The 18,576-nt window shown below is 38.3% G+C and overlaps 1 protein-coding gene and 1 long non-coding RNA gene across 3 annotated transcripts in view; one reads left to right on the top strand and one right to left on the bottom strand.

Moving 5' to 3' along the window:
• The first annotated feature begins 633 nt into the window (after nt 1-633).
• Nucleotides 634-9,189, top strand: insig1 (insulin induced gene 1). Of its 2 annotated transcripts, XM_044104357.1 has the most exons (8): nt 634-778; nt 1,586-1,737; nt 1,834-1,927; nt 2,020-2,367; nt 4,200-4,324; nt 4,550-4,716; nt 5,415-5,514; nt 6,889-9,189. In XM_044104357.1, the coding sequence occupies exons 3-8, from the start codon at nt 1,870-1,872 to the stop codon at nt 6,916-6,918; spliced, it is 828 nt and encodes a 275-aa protein (XP_043960292.1). In that variant the 5' UTR covers nt 634-778; nt 1,586-1,737; nt 1,834-1,869; the 3' UTR covers nt 6,919-9,189. The 2 variants fall into 2 exon arrangements, with proteins under 2 accessions (XP_043960292.1, XP_043960291.1); XM_044104356.1 differs by having other exon boundaries at nt 1,586-1,927.
• Nucleotides 9,190-10,729: 1,540 nt separating this feature from the next.
• The window catches only part of LOC122824120, a 48,854-nt gene continuing 41,007 nt past the window's right edge, over nt 10,730-18,576 (bottom strand). The window contains exon 5 of the long non-coding RNA XR_006369449.1: nt 10,730-14,073. This is a non-coding gene — a long non-coding RNA (uncharacterized LOC122824120). The remainder of the gene's footprint in view (nt 14,074-18,576) is intronic.

The following is an 18,576-nucleotide window of genomic DNA, read 5'->3' as shown; positions in this document are numbered from 1 at the left end:
GACTAGTTTTGACTCCAAAGTAAAAAAGCATATTTCACAAATGTATTTCCATAAGACACGAGAAGCCATAAGAAATATACCAACAATCTAAAATAATTTGCTCTCCGTATTTGTGTTTTTCTTTGCTATAGGTCAAAGAAAGTGACCTGCCACTCTGGTGATTTACATACATAATTTTTTTTTTCATAAAGTGCAAAAAGCTAGCACAAAGAAATTTGGATTATTTTTGAATCACTAATTTGACATCCACCTGGATAGTCAATTGGCAGGACATCATCGAAGAAATGAGGACTGTATTTATCTAAACATGTTTTTTTTTAGCATATTAATATCAGTGTTACATATAATACACACATCTACAAGCAAAGAAATATCCGTGCATGTGTCATCTGGTTGATTTTAGCAGAGTGTGTGTATGTTGTTCTGCTGCCTCTGGAGCAGGGTAGGTACTTTAAAACACGTATCTGTGTTGTTGTCGATCTTCAAATGGCGGTCATTGATCCTCATGCCAGTAACAAAATCATAGACAGACGTGACAGAACTCCACACACCCCTAAGCCAAACCTCCTGCAGACTGACCCAAAGTTCAACAACTCCTGCACCAAGTGGAAAACAGAGAAGAAAAAAAAAGCTGTGCCACTAACCCCATTTACCAGTGCCCGCCTATATATAAGAGTACCTGTGAATGAAATGAGAGCTAACCTGGCAAGTTTGTGTTTAAAGTAACAACTAAGGATTTCTTCACCTTCTCCATCCCAATAGGATCATTAGCTGATTGGTAAACATATTTTCTTGTATCTAATTTTTTTAGCTATATTATCATTTAAAATGCTTTGATGTTGCATTGTGAAAATTGCAGTAACTTTTGGGAAACATTCATGAAACATTTCTCTGAAGGTTCTTTGAAGATAACAGTTGCAAAAAGAATGGATCACCTGATACTTCAGAAGGTCACACTGTGATGTTGAACCTATTCTTCAGAGAACCTTCAGGGAGTATTTAGGAAAATGTGTGTATCCTTGTTACCACAAGAGGGTTGGAGTGGTTTGGGTAGCTCTATTACCCTAGTAATTCTGTTGAGGTCTCCAGCCCCTAATTCAAGGTTTTGTTCTTGATGAAGAAAGACTGTGATAGCTGCTGTACTTCATCTGGAGTAAAGAAATTAGGGAACCGCTCTGGAGGTGGTTCAAAATAAGTTCCCTGGTTCCTCCTGGGGCACTGAAGCCCAGCCCTTATAAAGCAACAGAGTGCCACTTCCACATGGGGCCACTACCAGCGAAGTGCCGGGTGCACTTTTAGACACGATCTGGATTTTGAGATGTGGAATTGTTTCCTTAAAATGGGCAGTGACAGTGAATTAAACCCCATAGGGGAAAAAAATATGACACAAGATAACTAAATTGGAACAAAAACTAAAACATATTTTTGTCATTAAACTGCGACTTAATAGGTAAAAATGAACCCTGCTGGTTATCGTCTGATTGTGAAACACAGCGAAGCTTTTGATGAATGCCTTGGAAATGTCTCTCTTTGGAAGTCAAGGTTTTAAAGTATTGCTCAGTTTCTACTTTCACTTCTGTCCCAGAACCACCTAATCTCTGTGCGTCTGTCTGAACCGGACGACGGGGGCGGAGCAGAGGCGTCACGTCATATCAGCCGCCGCGCTCCGATTGGCTGCCAACCCTCACCCGACACAGCTGAGATTGTTTTCTGCAGAGGAAGCTGCTGTTCTTGTTGGTATGATCAGCCTTCTTTACTCGCTGAATGAAGCAACACGGTGTGTTTACCGAAGAAAATATGAGCAAAACAACGTCATTCGTGTGACTGTTGTAGAGAGCAGGAAAACAAAGCGGGGGGAATCCTGGCTGCATGAGCAGGCGTGGAGGTTTCTGTTTGAATCAGACTCTGAAACCGTCTAGAGAGCAAGGTAAGGGAGCCAGACTTCTGACTCGTCTCACTTCAATCCTTTTTTTTCAGCATCGGCCTAATAAAACTTATCTGTCTATTTATGACAAATAGAACAAAAGTGCCAAATGCCCAGACTAGAGGACCACTGCTGGAGCTGCTCTTGTTCACCGAAGGCTGAAACCAAGCATTCGTCCGGAGCGAACTGGTTCGTTTCCAAAGCTGAAGAAATGATGTCAATCATCACTGCGATGCTTGGCAGCGCCTACGGCTCCCTGCACGACGTCCGCACCGCCAACCTCATCCGAAGAGGTCTGGTCCTCTTCACAGTGGGGGCATTTCTGGCGCTGGTACTCAACTTGCTGCAGATACAGAGAAATGTCACTCTGTTTCCCGAAGAGGTGATGACAACTCTGTTGTCATCTGCCTGGTGGATCCCGCCATGCTGCGGGACAGGAGCTGGTGAGTGGCTATTCACTTTATAAAACACTTTCCTACCGTGTTTTCAGTGGTTGCTAACTTAGGGACAAAATGACACATTCGCCTTTATTCATGAAGAACAACTAATAATGTATTGAGCAAGTAGGGCGCTTCCTTCTGTTGTTTATTTCCTTGCAGATACATAAGGTTGTCATTCACAAGCTACAGTCTAAATTTGGTATGTCAGCCAGCTTGTTATCAAAAACCAGAGTATAGACACGTAATAGAGATGCCTGCCTTCTGATTGGCTACACACTACGTGAGGTGTGCGCTCATTGGTTGATGTCATAACGGGTGAGTTGAAGGCCCTCCCTGAAAACACCGGACACATCCGTGTTTGGCTCCTCCCCCCATGTGCTGCGAGGCAGAAAGAGAAATGAAACAAAAAATGATGTTGATTTTTTTGTCTTTTATTTAACTTTATAGTTCCTTGAAAGCGATTTTTATATTTCCTTTCACGACATTAGAGGAAAAGGCAGCTGCTGTTTAATGCATTGAATTAAATAAAAGCCATTTAAACAGTTACACATGGGGTTATGCAATTTAAAATAACAAGCAGGAATAAATTAAACCAATTTTCTTTAACATATTATAGCTACATATTTCTATTTTAATAAATATTAAGTCTTCCATTCTCTCTCTCTCTTTCTCTCTCTCTCTCTCTCTCTCTCTCTCTGTATATATATATATATGTCATTTTGGTTTAGTTCATAAACCTAAGACAAAAGGGAAAATACATTTCAGCTAGATTTACTGGCAGTTTTCAGGGTATTCTGTTTATTGTCCAGAATAACAAACTTTCAGTATTAATATAGAAATCCACACACACGACAACTATATTAACTAGTTAATTTGATGGACTCGCAGAACTTGTAAATTGCCAGCACTGGTTTCCAGGCCGCCTTACTTAGATATCCAGAATTTGTGTTAATCCAGTTAATTTAGTTTACAGACAAATATTTCCCTACCACCAGATGTTTCTCTTGTGAGGTAAAAGTGAAAGACCCTTCTTTTAGCTCTTAATTTGATAGACTCGCATCAAATTAAGACAGTGTGCAACAACATGTTGGCAGGCTTCCTACATAACCTGATAAAATCTTTAAAAGTATTGTTTATTTCACGTGTTGTTTACGCTGTGTGAATTCCTATAGTGTTGTTGAAAAGTTGTCCTTACTTCCTGCTTTCATTTTGTCCTTTGTTTTGTTTCTTTCCTCACTTTCTTCATTGTGTATTTCATTCTTTTCTTAATTCTGTCATTTCCTAATTTGTGTCTTTTTATTCTTCTTGAAACAATGTGTATGAATTTTGTTGATTTTTTTTAGCTTACGATGAATGTTTTAAATATAAGTTAAAGAAGGGTTGAAATGAAATTAATTTTATTCAGTTTTTAACCACAGAAACAATAAAGTTCAAACTTTATATTTTTGGGACATTTTGGCTACAAATTTCAATACTGTATATTTTAATGGGATCTCATAAATGAAGGAAGGTACTGAAGGTATTGAAGTCCAGATATTTTGGAAAACTAAGTCTTGTATCCCTTCCACTTCACAATTATCCTCTAATTTGTATTGATCTTTATAATAAAATCTTAATAAAATACATTACGGGGTGTAATATAATATATAAAATTTAAAGGATTTGAATACTTTCACAGTGCCCTGCATGAGTGCAAATAAGTCACTAATTATAAAAATCCATGTTCAGCAGATAATCTTTCACAGCTTTGTCAGGATTGGCCCACTGAAGGTCACACGATTTTCTGCTTATGTTGTATAAATCAGGCCTGTTTGTTCCTCCTTTTTTTGTTGCAGCTGTTATCGGCCTTCTCTATCCCTGCCTCGACAGCCATTTGGGGGAGCCGCACAAGTTCAAGAGAGAGTGGGCCAGTGTAATGAGATGTATCGCAGTGTTTGTCGGAATCAACCACGCTAGTGTTGTATCCTTTCTCAAAGGGCAGATTCCCAAGTCAAGTTCTTGTCAGAGTTGTTTTAAATTCCTCCAGAGGATACGGTTTGGACACAACGACCGACTTTTACATTTGTTATTGATGGAACTCGGTCACAATCGGTCAGACAAATATTTGCTTGAGATCACAGTCCTACACATCCTCCTGTTCTGATGTCAATCTGTTTGACTTTGCCCTTAACTTACTCTAACCCAGAAATTAGATTTCGCCAACAATGTGCAGCTCTCCCTGACCCTGGCCGCCTTGTCTTTGGGCCTGTGGTGGACGTTTGACCGCTCCAGAAGTGGCTTTGGCTTGGGCATCACCACCGCCTTCCTGGCTACCGTCATCACACAGCTGCTGGTCTACAACGGAGTTTATCAGTGAGTCAAACAGTTTTTGGTCACAGTGTTGTACGTGTTGGTCCAAAGACAGGAAACATGACTCTTTGGGGATTTAAGCTGACAGTAAAATTTTATATATAGTTGCACATGCTTCAGCTATAATTGCAAGACTTTTTAAACTACATGTTTCCTTATTAACCTACTCGATATATAATATACACCCATATACACCATAGTGTGACAAGACTACAAATCCCATAATGAAGGGGACCAATAAAGCCATAAAGAAACTTATCACCTGACATCCATGGCTTTCCTGCATATCCTCAAAAGAAATCTGCTAGTGAAACTGACTTAAAACTATGTATCTATGTCATTAAAATCAAACTTCTTGCTTAAGTATTTTCCAGCCCCTCTGTAAATTTGTAAAAGTGCATGTATAACAATGTTTAGCCTCAAATAGGGGTTTCAATCATTAACTAAAATTCTCCATCAACAATATTTTCTGAAACTTAAACCGTAGGAGGCATTGTAGTTAGGTAATCACAACTTTTAAATATTTTGAGCTTCACTGCCCCAATATGCTTATCAAATTTAGGCAAAAAAAAAATGTCTATGGACCATTTTACTGCAATTTAAATGCATTTCAAATCCAGAACTACTCAGTTATAAATCAGTTACTCTAAAAACCTTAACAGTCATTTAATAATCAGCTTTATTCATGTCCTCTTTTTCAGGTACACATCTCCAGACTTCCTGTATGTGCGCTCCTGGCTCCCCTGCATATTCTTCTCAGGCGGTGTCACCGTGGGTAACATCGGACGGCAACTGGCCATGGTAACATTCGCTGCCTTTTCTTTTGAGTTTTTAATTCTATACGAAAGGTTAAACTTGCAAACTGATGCCTAACGTAACATTTACATCACACAGTTTAAGAATGTTGGTTGTTCTTAGATCAATAAATCTGCCTTTGATAAAAGTATGAAAACCCTTTGTTTCTGCTATTGATTATCTGCATCATTCCCATTGATGCAGATAATCATCAATGGGAATGATTATCTTGACCAATCAGAGGCCATTTGGTTATCAAACTAGTTTTTCGCTCCAGATGTTTTAGTGGAATATGTCACATAATTGACTTGATGTGGACTACCAAGTTGAAATTCTGAGATATCTTTTATTCTGCTGTATTTGCTCAGAATAACTCCACTGCATTGATCTCCATCAGCTTCCATGCCATTCATTAATAAAAATAAAGACTTTTAAAGGGCTCCTATTCGCCACATATGCTTTTTTAGCAATTACACAGCAGAGCCAGAGAGTTCGCAGATAAGATTGTGAAATGGTTAAAATTTTTGCAAAGAGCATTGCATGCTCCCCCCCAAGTCCTCTTGCTTTTCTGTCATAATTATCCCATCAAGTCAGCTTTGATGTCTTCATTAAGCTTGTGCCTGGAAGCCTCACCTCATTCTGTCTGTAAAGTAAGAGTCCCGTCACTCCCTCAGTTTGACTCAGCAAGAGCGTGAAAGCAGATTAAGAGCTCTTGTTTTTCACAGTTGCTGTGAGGCAATGAGAGCTAGTCAGGACTCGGCTGACCAGAGGGTCATTTGCTGCTTGTTGTTTTTGTTTATGATGAGGCCTGTGGAATGCTGGCACAAGTCTGAACTTGGGGGTTTTGTTCGCTGCGTTTTTTTTTTTTGTTTGTTTTTTTTTGTTGTCCTTTTTCCCTTCTTCTGGTGCTTCGGCTAAGGATAAGGGGGAGAATTAAGTTGTTTTTTGCACCACCATTTTTTTTGTTTGTTTTCAGAGCATCTTTATTAAGATTCATATGTAAGCTTGTTGTGGTGGAACATGTTTTTTAGCAGACTTTTTCCACATGCAATCTACTAAGTACTGTTTTTTTCTCTATAGTTTTAGAGTTAATAGTTAGTGCATTTATTCACTAACTATTAACTATTATAATGTCAACATTATATTAATGAATATAAAAACCCAATTATTTTTCAGAAATTTAGGTTTGATTTTTAATGACATTAAGAACCCAGCACTTCTGGGTTCTTAATCTAATTTTGGAAGCCAAAAGCACAACAATAGCTTATGACTGAAAATTGACATTAGGGATACACTTTGATACATTTTAATGTCTCTATTCATGTATTTGAGTTTGTTTTTTCATCTCAGCTGATTGCTTTCGCCTTTGTCTTTCCTCAGGGTGGCGTTGAGAAACCCCACATGGACTGAACTGTGATCTGCACAACTGCTACAGAGGAAGACCTTAAGTGAAGAATATTTTAAGCAGAAACGGATTAACGGGAAAGGAAGAATGAGAAGGATAACCTGAGAAAAACTGACTCCTTGTTTTTGACTCCATCCTTTGTTCTAATAACAAAGCACAGGTCAATTCTGCCCCATCCGCTAACGTGCCATGCCCTTCGAATCTTCCTGCAGCCAAATGAATCGCCATTCCCGGCGTCCTCCATTAGCATTAAGGCATCCTTCGCACCATACTGGAGGATGGACTTGGCCTTGTTTTGATTTTGCTTTTCTTTGTCTCATGTGACAAATGGACACACAATAATTTTGTTTCATGAAGTGGACTCCTGTGTGCGCGAGTGTTTGAGCGTGGATGTATTACGGTCTTAGCAGAAAAGACTTGATAATTTTGCAAAGATTTCGAGATTTTTTGGGTTTTTTTACCTGACTGTCATATGGTCATAAAAGGGAAACTTAGTCTGAGTGGGGACACACCTGTCTTCACTCTTTCATAGAAATGGAATCAGCGGTATTGCATGTTCCCCATCAAACCAAATTAAAGTATTTATTTTTGGAATGTTTTCACTAAACTAGCAGATGCATGTGGGATACAGATTGAGACTCTTCACTTCTATGGGAAATGATTTGCTTTCTTTCAAATTTAACCTTAGCTGAACTACTTGAGATTGTATATGTAAAAAATACATGATTTCTAAAAGGTGAATGTTAATGTACAGTTAATTTAGACTTGCTTTAAATTTTCAAGAGCCTCCTAATTGTAAATGCAATTTGTAAACTCTAGTTCCCGCACCTCATCAAAGTTGGAGCAAAGTTTTTATACGAGGCCTTGCAGATTAGATGCGATATGAGTAAATAGTTGCAGGATTGCTTATTTCTTGCATCAGACCTCTCAGGGTTGCAGATCTGCAGCTGGACTCTTCTAAGACTTTCTTATTTGGAAATTGCGCTTTGAACATCGGGAGCAAAAAAAATTTGCTTAGCTTTTCTGCAAATGGCAAAACAGGCTTGTTGCTTGGTTAGTTCCGGTATAAATGAAGATGAGCTTTGCATTTGTTTTCAGGATTTCAGAAGAAAGCAAATGGTTTCCCACAGTGTTGGTTTATGTAGATGTAGATAGTTGGAATGAAAAGCAAAAGGGTGGTATGTAAAAAGTGCCATTGTTAGAATACTCTATACTAAGTGAGTATAAGCACATGCATTTGTGTTTAAGAGGTACACTGTAAGACATTTGGGACACCTCAAACTTGACAGCCTCTTATTTGATTTTATGTTTTGCTTGTAAAAAAAAAAAAGTACAATATTGACTTACAATTGGTTGTCAGTACAATATCTATTTTTTTACAGACTGTATTTTCTACTGTTTTAGATCTGGGCAACAAAAAAGAACAGGATTGTAGTTGAAAGGAAAGGAGAATGTCCCATAAGTAGATAACTTTTAGGAGCTAAATGTCTCGTAGAATTATGTGATCACACTCATTTTCCCAGTCACATCTTAAAAACTCACTTCAACAGTTTGGGAACATGCGCCGATCAAATGTGTGGGCGAGACATTATTACTTAAGATTTGCAATCTGTGATTGCCTGTGTTTTATAGAATTTAGTGCTTTTGTCACTATAAGGGTTTAGTTTCCTCCTTTGTGTAGAGATATTGTTATTAGTGCTTGTATGTGTAAAAGCATTCTGCTGATGTAATCACACAGGTATTGCCACACTAGACCGACAGTATGTTTAGTGTTTAGGGGTCAAGAGGATTAAGTGCAATCACACCACACATGAGCCGATCATTCTTATTTATTATTCCTGACAAAGGCTTAGAAATAATCTATGTACATGCAGTGAGTTGCTTGGAGAAAAACAAACAAAAAAAAAGCAATAACATCGTTTTGTTCTTTGTCAGATTTCATGCCTTTGGAGTCAACACTAATGACTCTCACCAGAAACAGGATAAAAAAAATTCCATGTTGTCAAACTGTTGATTAAAGTTCATTGTGTAGCATTATCTAACGACACCTGGTATATATATTTTTTAAATGCGTTCAGTGGCAGACCGCTCCAAGTGGGGTCTGCATTCATTCAGGTATGCTAAACAAGAGAGGAAGCTTTATTTATTGTATTTTTTTTTCCTTCTGATGCGGCATATCACCTTGTTTTGATGTGTTTTAATTCTGTCTTAAATTTGAGCAATGTATGGTTTTTGCTACCTTGAGTTCAAGTGAAAAATAAAAAAAAATGACAATATCTATGTTGTTAGAATCATGAAGGGATGGAAGAATACATTTACTGAAAATACTGAAAAGAATTAAAGTAAATTAAAGTACAACTTATTAATTTATGACAACTTTTACATCAGATTATTTTTTTTAAATAGTGATCTGAATGCATTTTTATATAAAAAAAAACTACTAAGAAATATATTGATTCTTTAAAATAAAGTAAAATATTAATTTGTATTGTAGTAAAATAATCTTTGTCTTTCCAAATTACGTAATCACTTTCAGTGCCAGTGAGGCTTGAAAATTCACCTCAGCTTCACTACATAACAAAAGGTAGTTCATACTTTATGGGCTTGAAGTAACTCGACAGAAGCAACATAGATTCACAGCTCAGATTGATAAATCTTCCAACAGTATAACTATTAAGTCATGCACTTTTGGCTAGAAGAAAATCTCGTCTGTAGTTTGCCACAGGCTATTTGGGCACAGAAAGTGGAGGAAAGAGATTTAGGCAGACGAGACCAAATCTGAACGTTTTTCTTTGCATACATGTTTGGTAGAAAATTTCCATGCAACATGGTGGTGGCAGCATCATGAAAGGGAATTTGGCCAGAATTGATAAAAGAAAGATGGTTGCAGCTACATGAAGGAAATTGGCAAAAGACTTCAGGTTGGGGTGTAGGTTCGCCTTCAGGCTCTTTACACTATTATGGTTTTCATAGAACTAATCAAAAATTACACCCTTCTCCTCATAGAGCAGCTTTGCTAGAGTTTTTCCTTGTATATCAAAGGTTTAGTTGCAATCTCACAAGATATGAAAAACACATATACTTTGGAACAATAGGAACATTTACACCACAAATATTACACAGGGAAGCTTTTATTGAATCCCATTAATGGAAAGGTATACAAAATAGTTACAGTTTGCAACTCACTGATTTTAAACAGTTTCTGAAATAAAAGTTAAAAGACAAAAAACACTTCTTCCATTGTTGGTGAAAACACAACTAACCCAAACAGCTTTTGCTATAGCCCCTTAAATTTATTTAAGTCTCAGACTATATCAGAATTAAGCTGTCTGGGGAGCTGGTGGTGACTGTCTCTGCTGCCAGGGTGAAGCTCAATGGATGAGGACGCTCTTTTGTCCCTGTGCTCTGTCAGTCCCCAAAGCCACCGTGATGTTTTTGGCTGCATCTTCCTTCTCCTTCCTCTTCTTTGTGGGACCATCACCAATGAGCCAAATAGCCCTGAAACTGCTGCCCTCCACTTGTGTGTCACTGGGATCATAAGAGACTGCCCCTCATGCTCTTCCTGCCTCTGTCTGCCCCATCCCAGAACATGCCTTTCTGCAGGGCAGCCTTCTATTTATACCTAGTGGGGGACTGACAGTTAACCTTTTGCACTGAGGGGAAATTTCTGGGAGAGCAGCCAATGTCTGGAGGCTAGTCTGAATAAACCTATTTATCTATGTAGCTATGTATGTAAGTCTGTCTATATATATATATATATATATATATATATATATATATATATATATATATATATATATATAAATATATATACACACACACACGCACACGGAGGCAATGATCTAGCGCCACACGCCCTCTCTCCCTCCTCTAAGGAATGGTAATTGGCTGACTTTCAGCCTCCTTTCATTTACAGCCACAGCAAACTGAAAGACTCCATTAAGGCACCTTCTCTCTGCCAACAGCACCACCACCCTACCCCCTCTCACTCATAAGCTCGATCCTTCCTCCAGGGCACTGAGACAGGCCAGGCTGGGCCCCAATCTGATCTATCAGTTTGCCCCTGTCTAGCTCTGTCCTGGCAGACAAACACTAACCCGAGCTGCATTCTGGTGTCTTTAAAAAACAGGAAATCTCTGAAAGTAGACCTGCCTTTGACTGTTTTATTTCACACTTCACTTTTATGTCTTAAGAAAACTATCGTTTTTGAAGCAAATACGGAATGGAGTCAGTTAGGTCGAACAGTCTCTCTCATACAGATGGCCCCAGCTGAGGTGAGATCAATCTTTATTGACTGAAGGGGAAGGAGCTGAAATAAAGCAGCAACAACAAGATAGAAACATCCACCATGCAACGCATAAATGAACAAAAATTTACAAATATGTAAAAATAAAAATAAGACGAAAGTTTACATGAATTGGACATTGCTTTTGGGCTTTGAATCATTGGTTTGAACTCTATCTTTGGAGGAGTGCAACATAAAACTTCAATGGTTGTAAAAAAAAAACTTATTTATTTAACTTATTTAAAAAAAACAATTTATCGTACACAGATTTAAATATAATATTGCTGATATTTAGTTGAATGTTCTATTATTGCAAAACTAAACAGTTGAAATTCTTGCTGGACATTTGACCTCTTGATTTCATGCTATCCAAATCCAGTTTTGATGTATTGTTAGGGATTATCATTCACAATCCCCTCTTATGGCCACAGAAAAGAACCTCAGAATAACACTACCACCACAGAGCTTGACACGTGAAAATATTTTATCTTAGTGGCCAAATAGTCCAATCATTATGTCATTCAGTTAAAAACAAGCTTCTCCAGAAACTATTTGACTTATTCATGTGGACACTTGCTCTCAGTTGACCTTAGAGGTGTTTAGATTGCAACAGGTGTTTATTCTTTGGCTTGTTCCTTCTCAGTCAGTGGTAATGTTAAACTCCCATTATTGTAATCCCTGATAGTGGTGTCCCATCATTTTCTATCTGCTGACAGACCTGAGGCTTTCAGGGTCCTGGGTTGTTACCGAACACCCCACCAATTTCATTTCCTCTGACAGTGAGGCTTTGGGTCCGATGGTTGAATCTTGGACACAGCTGGGTGTTTTGGCAGGACAATGATGATTCCAAATACAATTGTATTAATAATGAGTACAGTATATATATTGTTCATTTTTACTAAGTGGCTTTGATTAAGCCAATTATTCCAATGTTGTTAATTAAATCTGTAAATATTACTTAGCAGCTTTCCCACATGAAACTACCAGTGTTTCATGACTAAAAAAAATATAAAACTGTTTAAAATAAAGAAAAGCAAAGTGACACGAGTAATTAAAAGCAAATACACAGGGATATTTAAAGGTGCTTAATGAAAACAATGTTTAAATAAGAATCTTTTCAGTTGCTGTTTTTATGATAAAATGACTTTGTGTGTACACATTTCATACATGTATATGAAAAATTATCAGCAGATCTAATGTTTCTCCTCCACACAAAGTCATTTAAACTGCTCAGAGTTTAACACATGTTAAAACTAGTAGTTGTAATATTTGTTGTTTTCTTGTAACTATATTATTATTTTATTGCTGTTATCTTAATTTTGTGCAGCACTTCAGCCAGCTGCTATGTTGTATTTTAAGTGCTTTAGAAATAAAATTGTATGTTATGGCGATGCATTAAAAAGTGAACAGTTTTTTTCTTGACTTTTGTTTTTCTCTCCTTTGTGTCACATCTAGTTTGTGGTGAGTAAAAACTAAGGATCCAGAACTTGTGTACTAAACTCCATAGGCATCCTTTTACTCCATAGGCATGTTTCATATAAATATGTATAAAATGTGTGGAAAACAACTCACAACTCTTACAACTCACACATTATTAAGTGTTCTAAGTCACTACACATACGTTTTAAAAAGTAAGTTAATTTAATGAATACTTTACATCAGCTTTGGTCATATTTGGGAACTTTTCTTGGAAACCTTCCACTCTACAATTTTTCTTTTAAGGGTTAGTTCAGTTAGTTAGTTCAGTTCAGTTAGTTCAGTTCTCAAAATCCATCTAAAAATGTTTTTGCAATAAAGCACAAACTACATATTATAAGGAAGTTTTGCCTCCAAATAAATTGAAGAAATTGTCTTTCCTGTTACCACCAGATGACAGTGTTTATCCTCTCAGCCAGTCTGGACAAGACATCTGTGGACCCCTAGTGGAGGGACAGGGAACTGAAATGTCTTAAAAAGCTTTGTCAAACCAGCAGTTCTTTAACATTTGTGTTCTTAGTCTTCATAAATCATAAAATGGGTGCTCTTCTTTAATCTGACAAACTAAGCTCTAAAGTGTTAAAATTCCATGTCTGAGTGAAGAAAGCATATTGATAACTCAAAAGATGTATATATAATTTCTTTAAAGTCTGATGAACATACATTTTTGCATTTTAAAAAGATGCATTATTAAGTGGCAGCAGGCATGCTATTGTTGGAATATTTATCTGGTGCTGCAGCAAGCAATCTGAGTTACATGCATGATGGAAAAGGTCAATGAAATAGATTGAGAGTGGAGAAAATCCTTGCACACTCTTATTTCTCCACCAAAAGGTCTTCGGCAGCATTAATGTGCTGCTCCCTCTGATAGATAATGAAAGATTGCGTGTATGTATAAGTGATGGAGGGAGAGAGGGGAGGAAAGGGAGGAAGGGGGCCGTTTAGGTCTACTGAGTCTTCATTACACCAGAGCAGAGTCCACTCCTGTCCTTTGCCCTCGCTCATTGCCTGTGCTGGCCAGGAATAATGAATTACAGTTGATGCCATGGGAGAGTAGGAGGAGGGTGAATGACTGGAGTCCATTTTAGATCAAATTACGTCTCAGATCCCATTCAAATGGCAGTCTCAGGCTGCTCTTTGGCTTCTCTGTGTACCCCTGTCTGCAGGGTAAATGATCCGTTCACACCTCTTTTCCATTAAAGCATTTTGGAAGCCATTATTCCCACTTTTCTTGCTTTGCTCCATGGGAAATTACCCAAAAGTAAATAAAAAAAAACTGATCCAGCATCAACTTTAAAAGGATAAACAGCCATCATCGTTATCATCATGGTGGAGTGGAGGATTTATCAGTTCAGTCAGCGAGCTCAGCCACATCCATGTTGCTTTCCTCCTCTTCCTTCTGCAGGACAATAATAAAAATGACAGCGTAAACCTGTAGTGATGCCACATTGTGCATGCCATCCTAGCAAATTCTTGCCAGTGTAAATTAAACACACCTAGAGCATCTCACAGCACAGATCGGACTCTGTGATGTCAGCCAGGCTAATGACGATGAAAATTAATGGAATAAATCAAGATCCATTCCACTATCTGTCTTGAAGTCGACCAATTTTAGGAACTCAACAACAGAAAGGTTAAAAGTAGAACACAGGTCGACAAGCTCAAAATTTACTTCAGAGGAAATAGGAAAGCAAAGACCAAAAGAAAGACAAGCTGTTTTTTATTGGAATTTAACATGCTAGACCAACAACAAAGCAGAGGACAATTGCTAAACGAAATTTAAAGGATGCATGATTTTGGATGTTTTTTCCTTATGTTTGGGGTTTTTTTTAGTTTTCAAATAACTTGAGAAGTCTGACATACCTACATTTATGCTAACTTCCCTCCACCTTGTAAATCTGCCTTTTCTGAAACTACAGCTGGTGTTATTTTTAGGATATCCTTTAGACACTGGAATTGTTACCAAAATTGCTCAAGTTCAGTCAAACTAGACAGAGAAGCATTTGATAACAACATCTGGGTCTTACACATTCAAAATCGAATTTTTGTCAAGACTTTGACTGGACCATTCTAACTCTTAAACATGCTTTGATCTAGCTACATGTTTACTCTGCAGTCTTTTGCAGCCTCTGGCAGGATTTCTACCAATATTTTGGACTGGCTGCAACAGAAAAGCATCCCCACACCATAATGCTGCCACTACTCTGTTTAGTCATGATGACGGTGTCCTGGATGTTTTAGACCAGGAATAATGGTTCGTATGTTGATAAAAAAAGTTTTGGATCCGAGTACCTGCCTGTTCTCCAATGAACCTCCGAGGTCGTAAGAGACCAGAGTAGATAAACTTACATGAACTCAATGACAGGCGGATTGATTTTGTTTGATAAGGTGGCTTTTTAGGACAAGCTGTTGCTCTGGATTTTATTTGTGGAGAACGAGAATATAGGGATTGGATAAAAATTCATACCACACTGTAGATTTTGTTAGTTTATATTTTAATATTTTCTGTCATTTCCATTCCTTGCATTAGTACCTTATGTTGATTATCCCAAAATGAGTAAAATACATATTTAGTATTAGTTATAAGTGAAAACTGCGCACATTCTAAATATTTGTAAGGCTTACACAATAAGTCCATGCGCTGTCATTTTTGAATAATCTCAATCAATGGATACTTAATGACCTAGTTAAAGCTTGCGGCTTCACCCGCAAAGGTCAGTGTTTGCCATGTACTGATTAGTCTCTGTGTGTGTGGGCAGACATGCTTTGCGCCTCTCAGCTGAGAGACGTTCAGAGTTGGCATGGCTGAAAGTTAGTGCTGCGGTGCTGACGAGCCCGTGCTCCCGATAAATGACAAATTCACAACATATCCGCGATGTGGGGGGTAAAAACAACCCAGGTGCGGTAGCGTAGGAGGGTGGGGAGAAAGGAACTTGGACGCACATGGCACTTTCAGGGGAGTCCGGCACTATTTTGGCGAGTTTGACTGCAAAGGGCGCAGTGCCACACAGGGAGAGGGGTCGGGTAGCCGCTTCTGGCTGACCCCTTTTATCTATAATTAAAGCTGGGAGCTGAGCGCCAGGACATAGCTTAAATTGTTTTCTCACCTTTAAAAAAAATCTAGATAAAACAATGCTTTTTAAAGTTTACATAAATGTTTTCCAACTCAGGTGCACTTTTAAAACTCACTTATGGGGTCTCGTTTTTGTGTACATGTTTTGAGCCTGTCTTTAGTAGGCTCATGTTTGAACGATTTTAGAAAAGGAATCATCAAGCTGCGCGACAAACGTTGACTGTGTTTTGCATGCATCATCAGTCAGCAGAAAATCGAAAAGGCTCTCTCAACTTTACGCGAATTTCCTGTTATTGCATTCTTCCTTGTATAGAGGCTGGTTAAACTCTCAGAGCAAGAAATCTGTGTTTACTCTGCAGCAAGTGCTTTCCACCTGTCTATCTCCCACTTGTTCCTCCCTCCCTGGCATGTCAAAAATCCAAAACATCCCAGATTTAACCCGCACAAGAGAGTGGAAGATCCACAACTTTTGAGGGATGAACGCAAACAGCGCACAGGTGCTGCTGCTTTGATGATTTTTGAGATTGCACGTTCTTTTCTTCAAACTTTTTTTTTCTTATTCTTTTAAATAATTGTCGGCAAGTTAACTCTTATTGTTCCTCTCCAGCTGACTCTGGAACAATCGCATGGCAGCTTGTTTGTTCTGGAAGAATGGGAATGTAAAGCCTGGAAACGTACAGAAATAGCCACTGCGGACAGAGCATTCCTTGGTGTCAGGAGTAAAACCTCCGCACTGTGAGAACTGCAGACCTGTAGTTCAACGGGACAAGCCAGGGGTCTGGCACTAGTTAAGTATCGCAGACGTATAGCTGCTCTTAGAATATGAATATGCATTATACTAATAGAGGGAACAATGTATATAAAAACAAACTTTAATGTCATTATTATCTTATTTTAACATCAAAACATTCGTGAAATACTTCTTTGTTGTTTAGAAAGTTGCATGTGGGTTAAAAGACGGGAGATTTTAGAGTACACTTGATTTAAAAAAAAAAAAAAAGACAAATTGTTATTTTGGGGGAATAAATGAGGGACAATGTATTTATTTTATTTACTTATGCATTCATTCACTGCGAGCAATCTTTGTTTATTTGTGTACAGACTGTATTTACTTACATATTTATACTTTTCATTTAGGTGTACATTATTCAAGAAATCCAATTTGATTCCTATGGGTTCATTATCATTGGATTCGTGCAAATTTGAGTTATATATATATATAAAGTCACAGTTTTATGTACAAACTATAGCGCTAGTTTGTATATAAAACTTTAGTATGTGACACGTTTTCTTTCCAAAACGACGGAGAGGAATGGAACCTTTCAATAACTATATAACTCACAAAATAAACACCTATACTTAAAAAAAAGCAATTATTGACCATCAGACGGGGATAGCTGCCCACGTTCGAGCAGCTTTCAGGGCTTCGCTGATAGGAACTCAGCTGCATTCAATTAGCCTTTAACTAATTTAGCTGAGGCCCTAATTGCGCTCAGGGTGGTAGTTGTTTGCGCTAAGCCCCGTTTGAGGCTTCTGTTGAGAGAAGAAGAAGAAGTAAAAGAAGAAGAAGAAAAAAGAACAATCCCAATTCAAATGAGACTTATCTACGCCACAACGATCAGACGGATTAAGACTTATTAAAACCTATAAAGGGCTAAAAGCAGAAGATTCCACAGAGTCCACAGCGTGGCGACTCTAGAGGATTTCTCTGTAATCACAATGAAATTACGAAAAAAATAAATAAATACAAACAAATTATATAGACATCATGTAGCTGCAGTGCAATGTGCGAGGAATAAATAAGAGGGGAGATGATTCGTGTAAAAGCAAATATTTAGTCAAAAAAAAGGGTCATCATAATTTAGGCAATTTGGAGAACCCATGCAATAAGATTCAATCAATTGCTTAATAGAACTCTAAACATCTGGATTGCTTTACAGTGTTTCACTTTCCTTGCAGATCTTCTTTGTTTTGTCTTATTTTCACATTTTAACAGGTGTAAATGTTAGCTTAAAAATCTATCATAGTCAGTTACCAACTGACTTTTTATTTCTGTTTCCACTCTTAGGGCGCACTTCTAATATGCTTTATGTCGGATGCCATGCTCTTGGGCGACCCAGGGTAAGAAAAGAAAGGGAAAAAAAACAGGGGACAGCCGGCTTCCAGATCTTTAAAAAAGTGAAAAAGGGAGGGAAAAAAATCATACAGGATCATCAAATAGAAGAGACGTGCTTTCAGGTTTTTGAAAGGACACAGGAAGCTGGAGGATTTTGTGCGACCCCTGCGATGGTGACATAGTCGATATCTTAGGGGACCCCCATTCATCTGGAGGCAAGGATGATCGGGAAGAAGGAGGGATGGGTGGATGGGGGGGGGACGGGGACGGTGGGGCCGCATCTGCAGAAGGTCCCACCGCCCTCTGATCAGTGAGCTGGCACACATCACGGCGTCCATTCACAAATCCTCCTCCTGCGCGTCACCTTTTGTAGTACTCCATAGTACTGACGTATACGACAATCCTACCAGGAGAGATACGGGGGAGGCGGGGGGTGGATGGGGAGGGGGTGTGTGTGGAATGAAATAGGTTATAGGAACTCAAGGACAGGGCACATGCGCACAACGCGCGCGATTGATTTATAGGCGTCGGGAGGAGCGATATGTCTACGTGCGCGCGCGTGCACGACTCAGGAAGAGGGAGGGGGAGTGGAGCTATATGTGGATGTTGCCATATACATGCAGGGATACATAAGTCTTCATAAAAATTTGAAAAATACTCTATGAAAAACAGGTAATATATATATATATATATATATATATATATATATATAT

This window comes from Gambusia affinis, linkage group LG21 (assembly GCF_019740435.1).
Source record: "Gambusia affinis linkage group LG21, SWU_Gaff_1.0, whole genome shotgun sequence".
Lineage (NCBI taxonomy): Eukaryota > Metazoa > Chordata > Actinopteri > Cyprinodontiformes > Poeciliidae > Gambusia > Gambusia affinis.
Note: the sequence above shows the minus strand (reverse complement) of the source record. Positions and strands in the feature narration are given on the sequence as shown.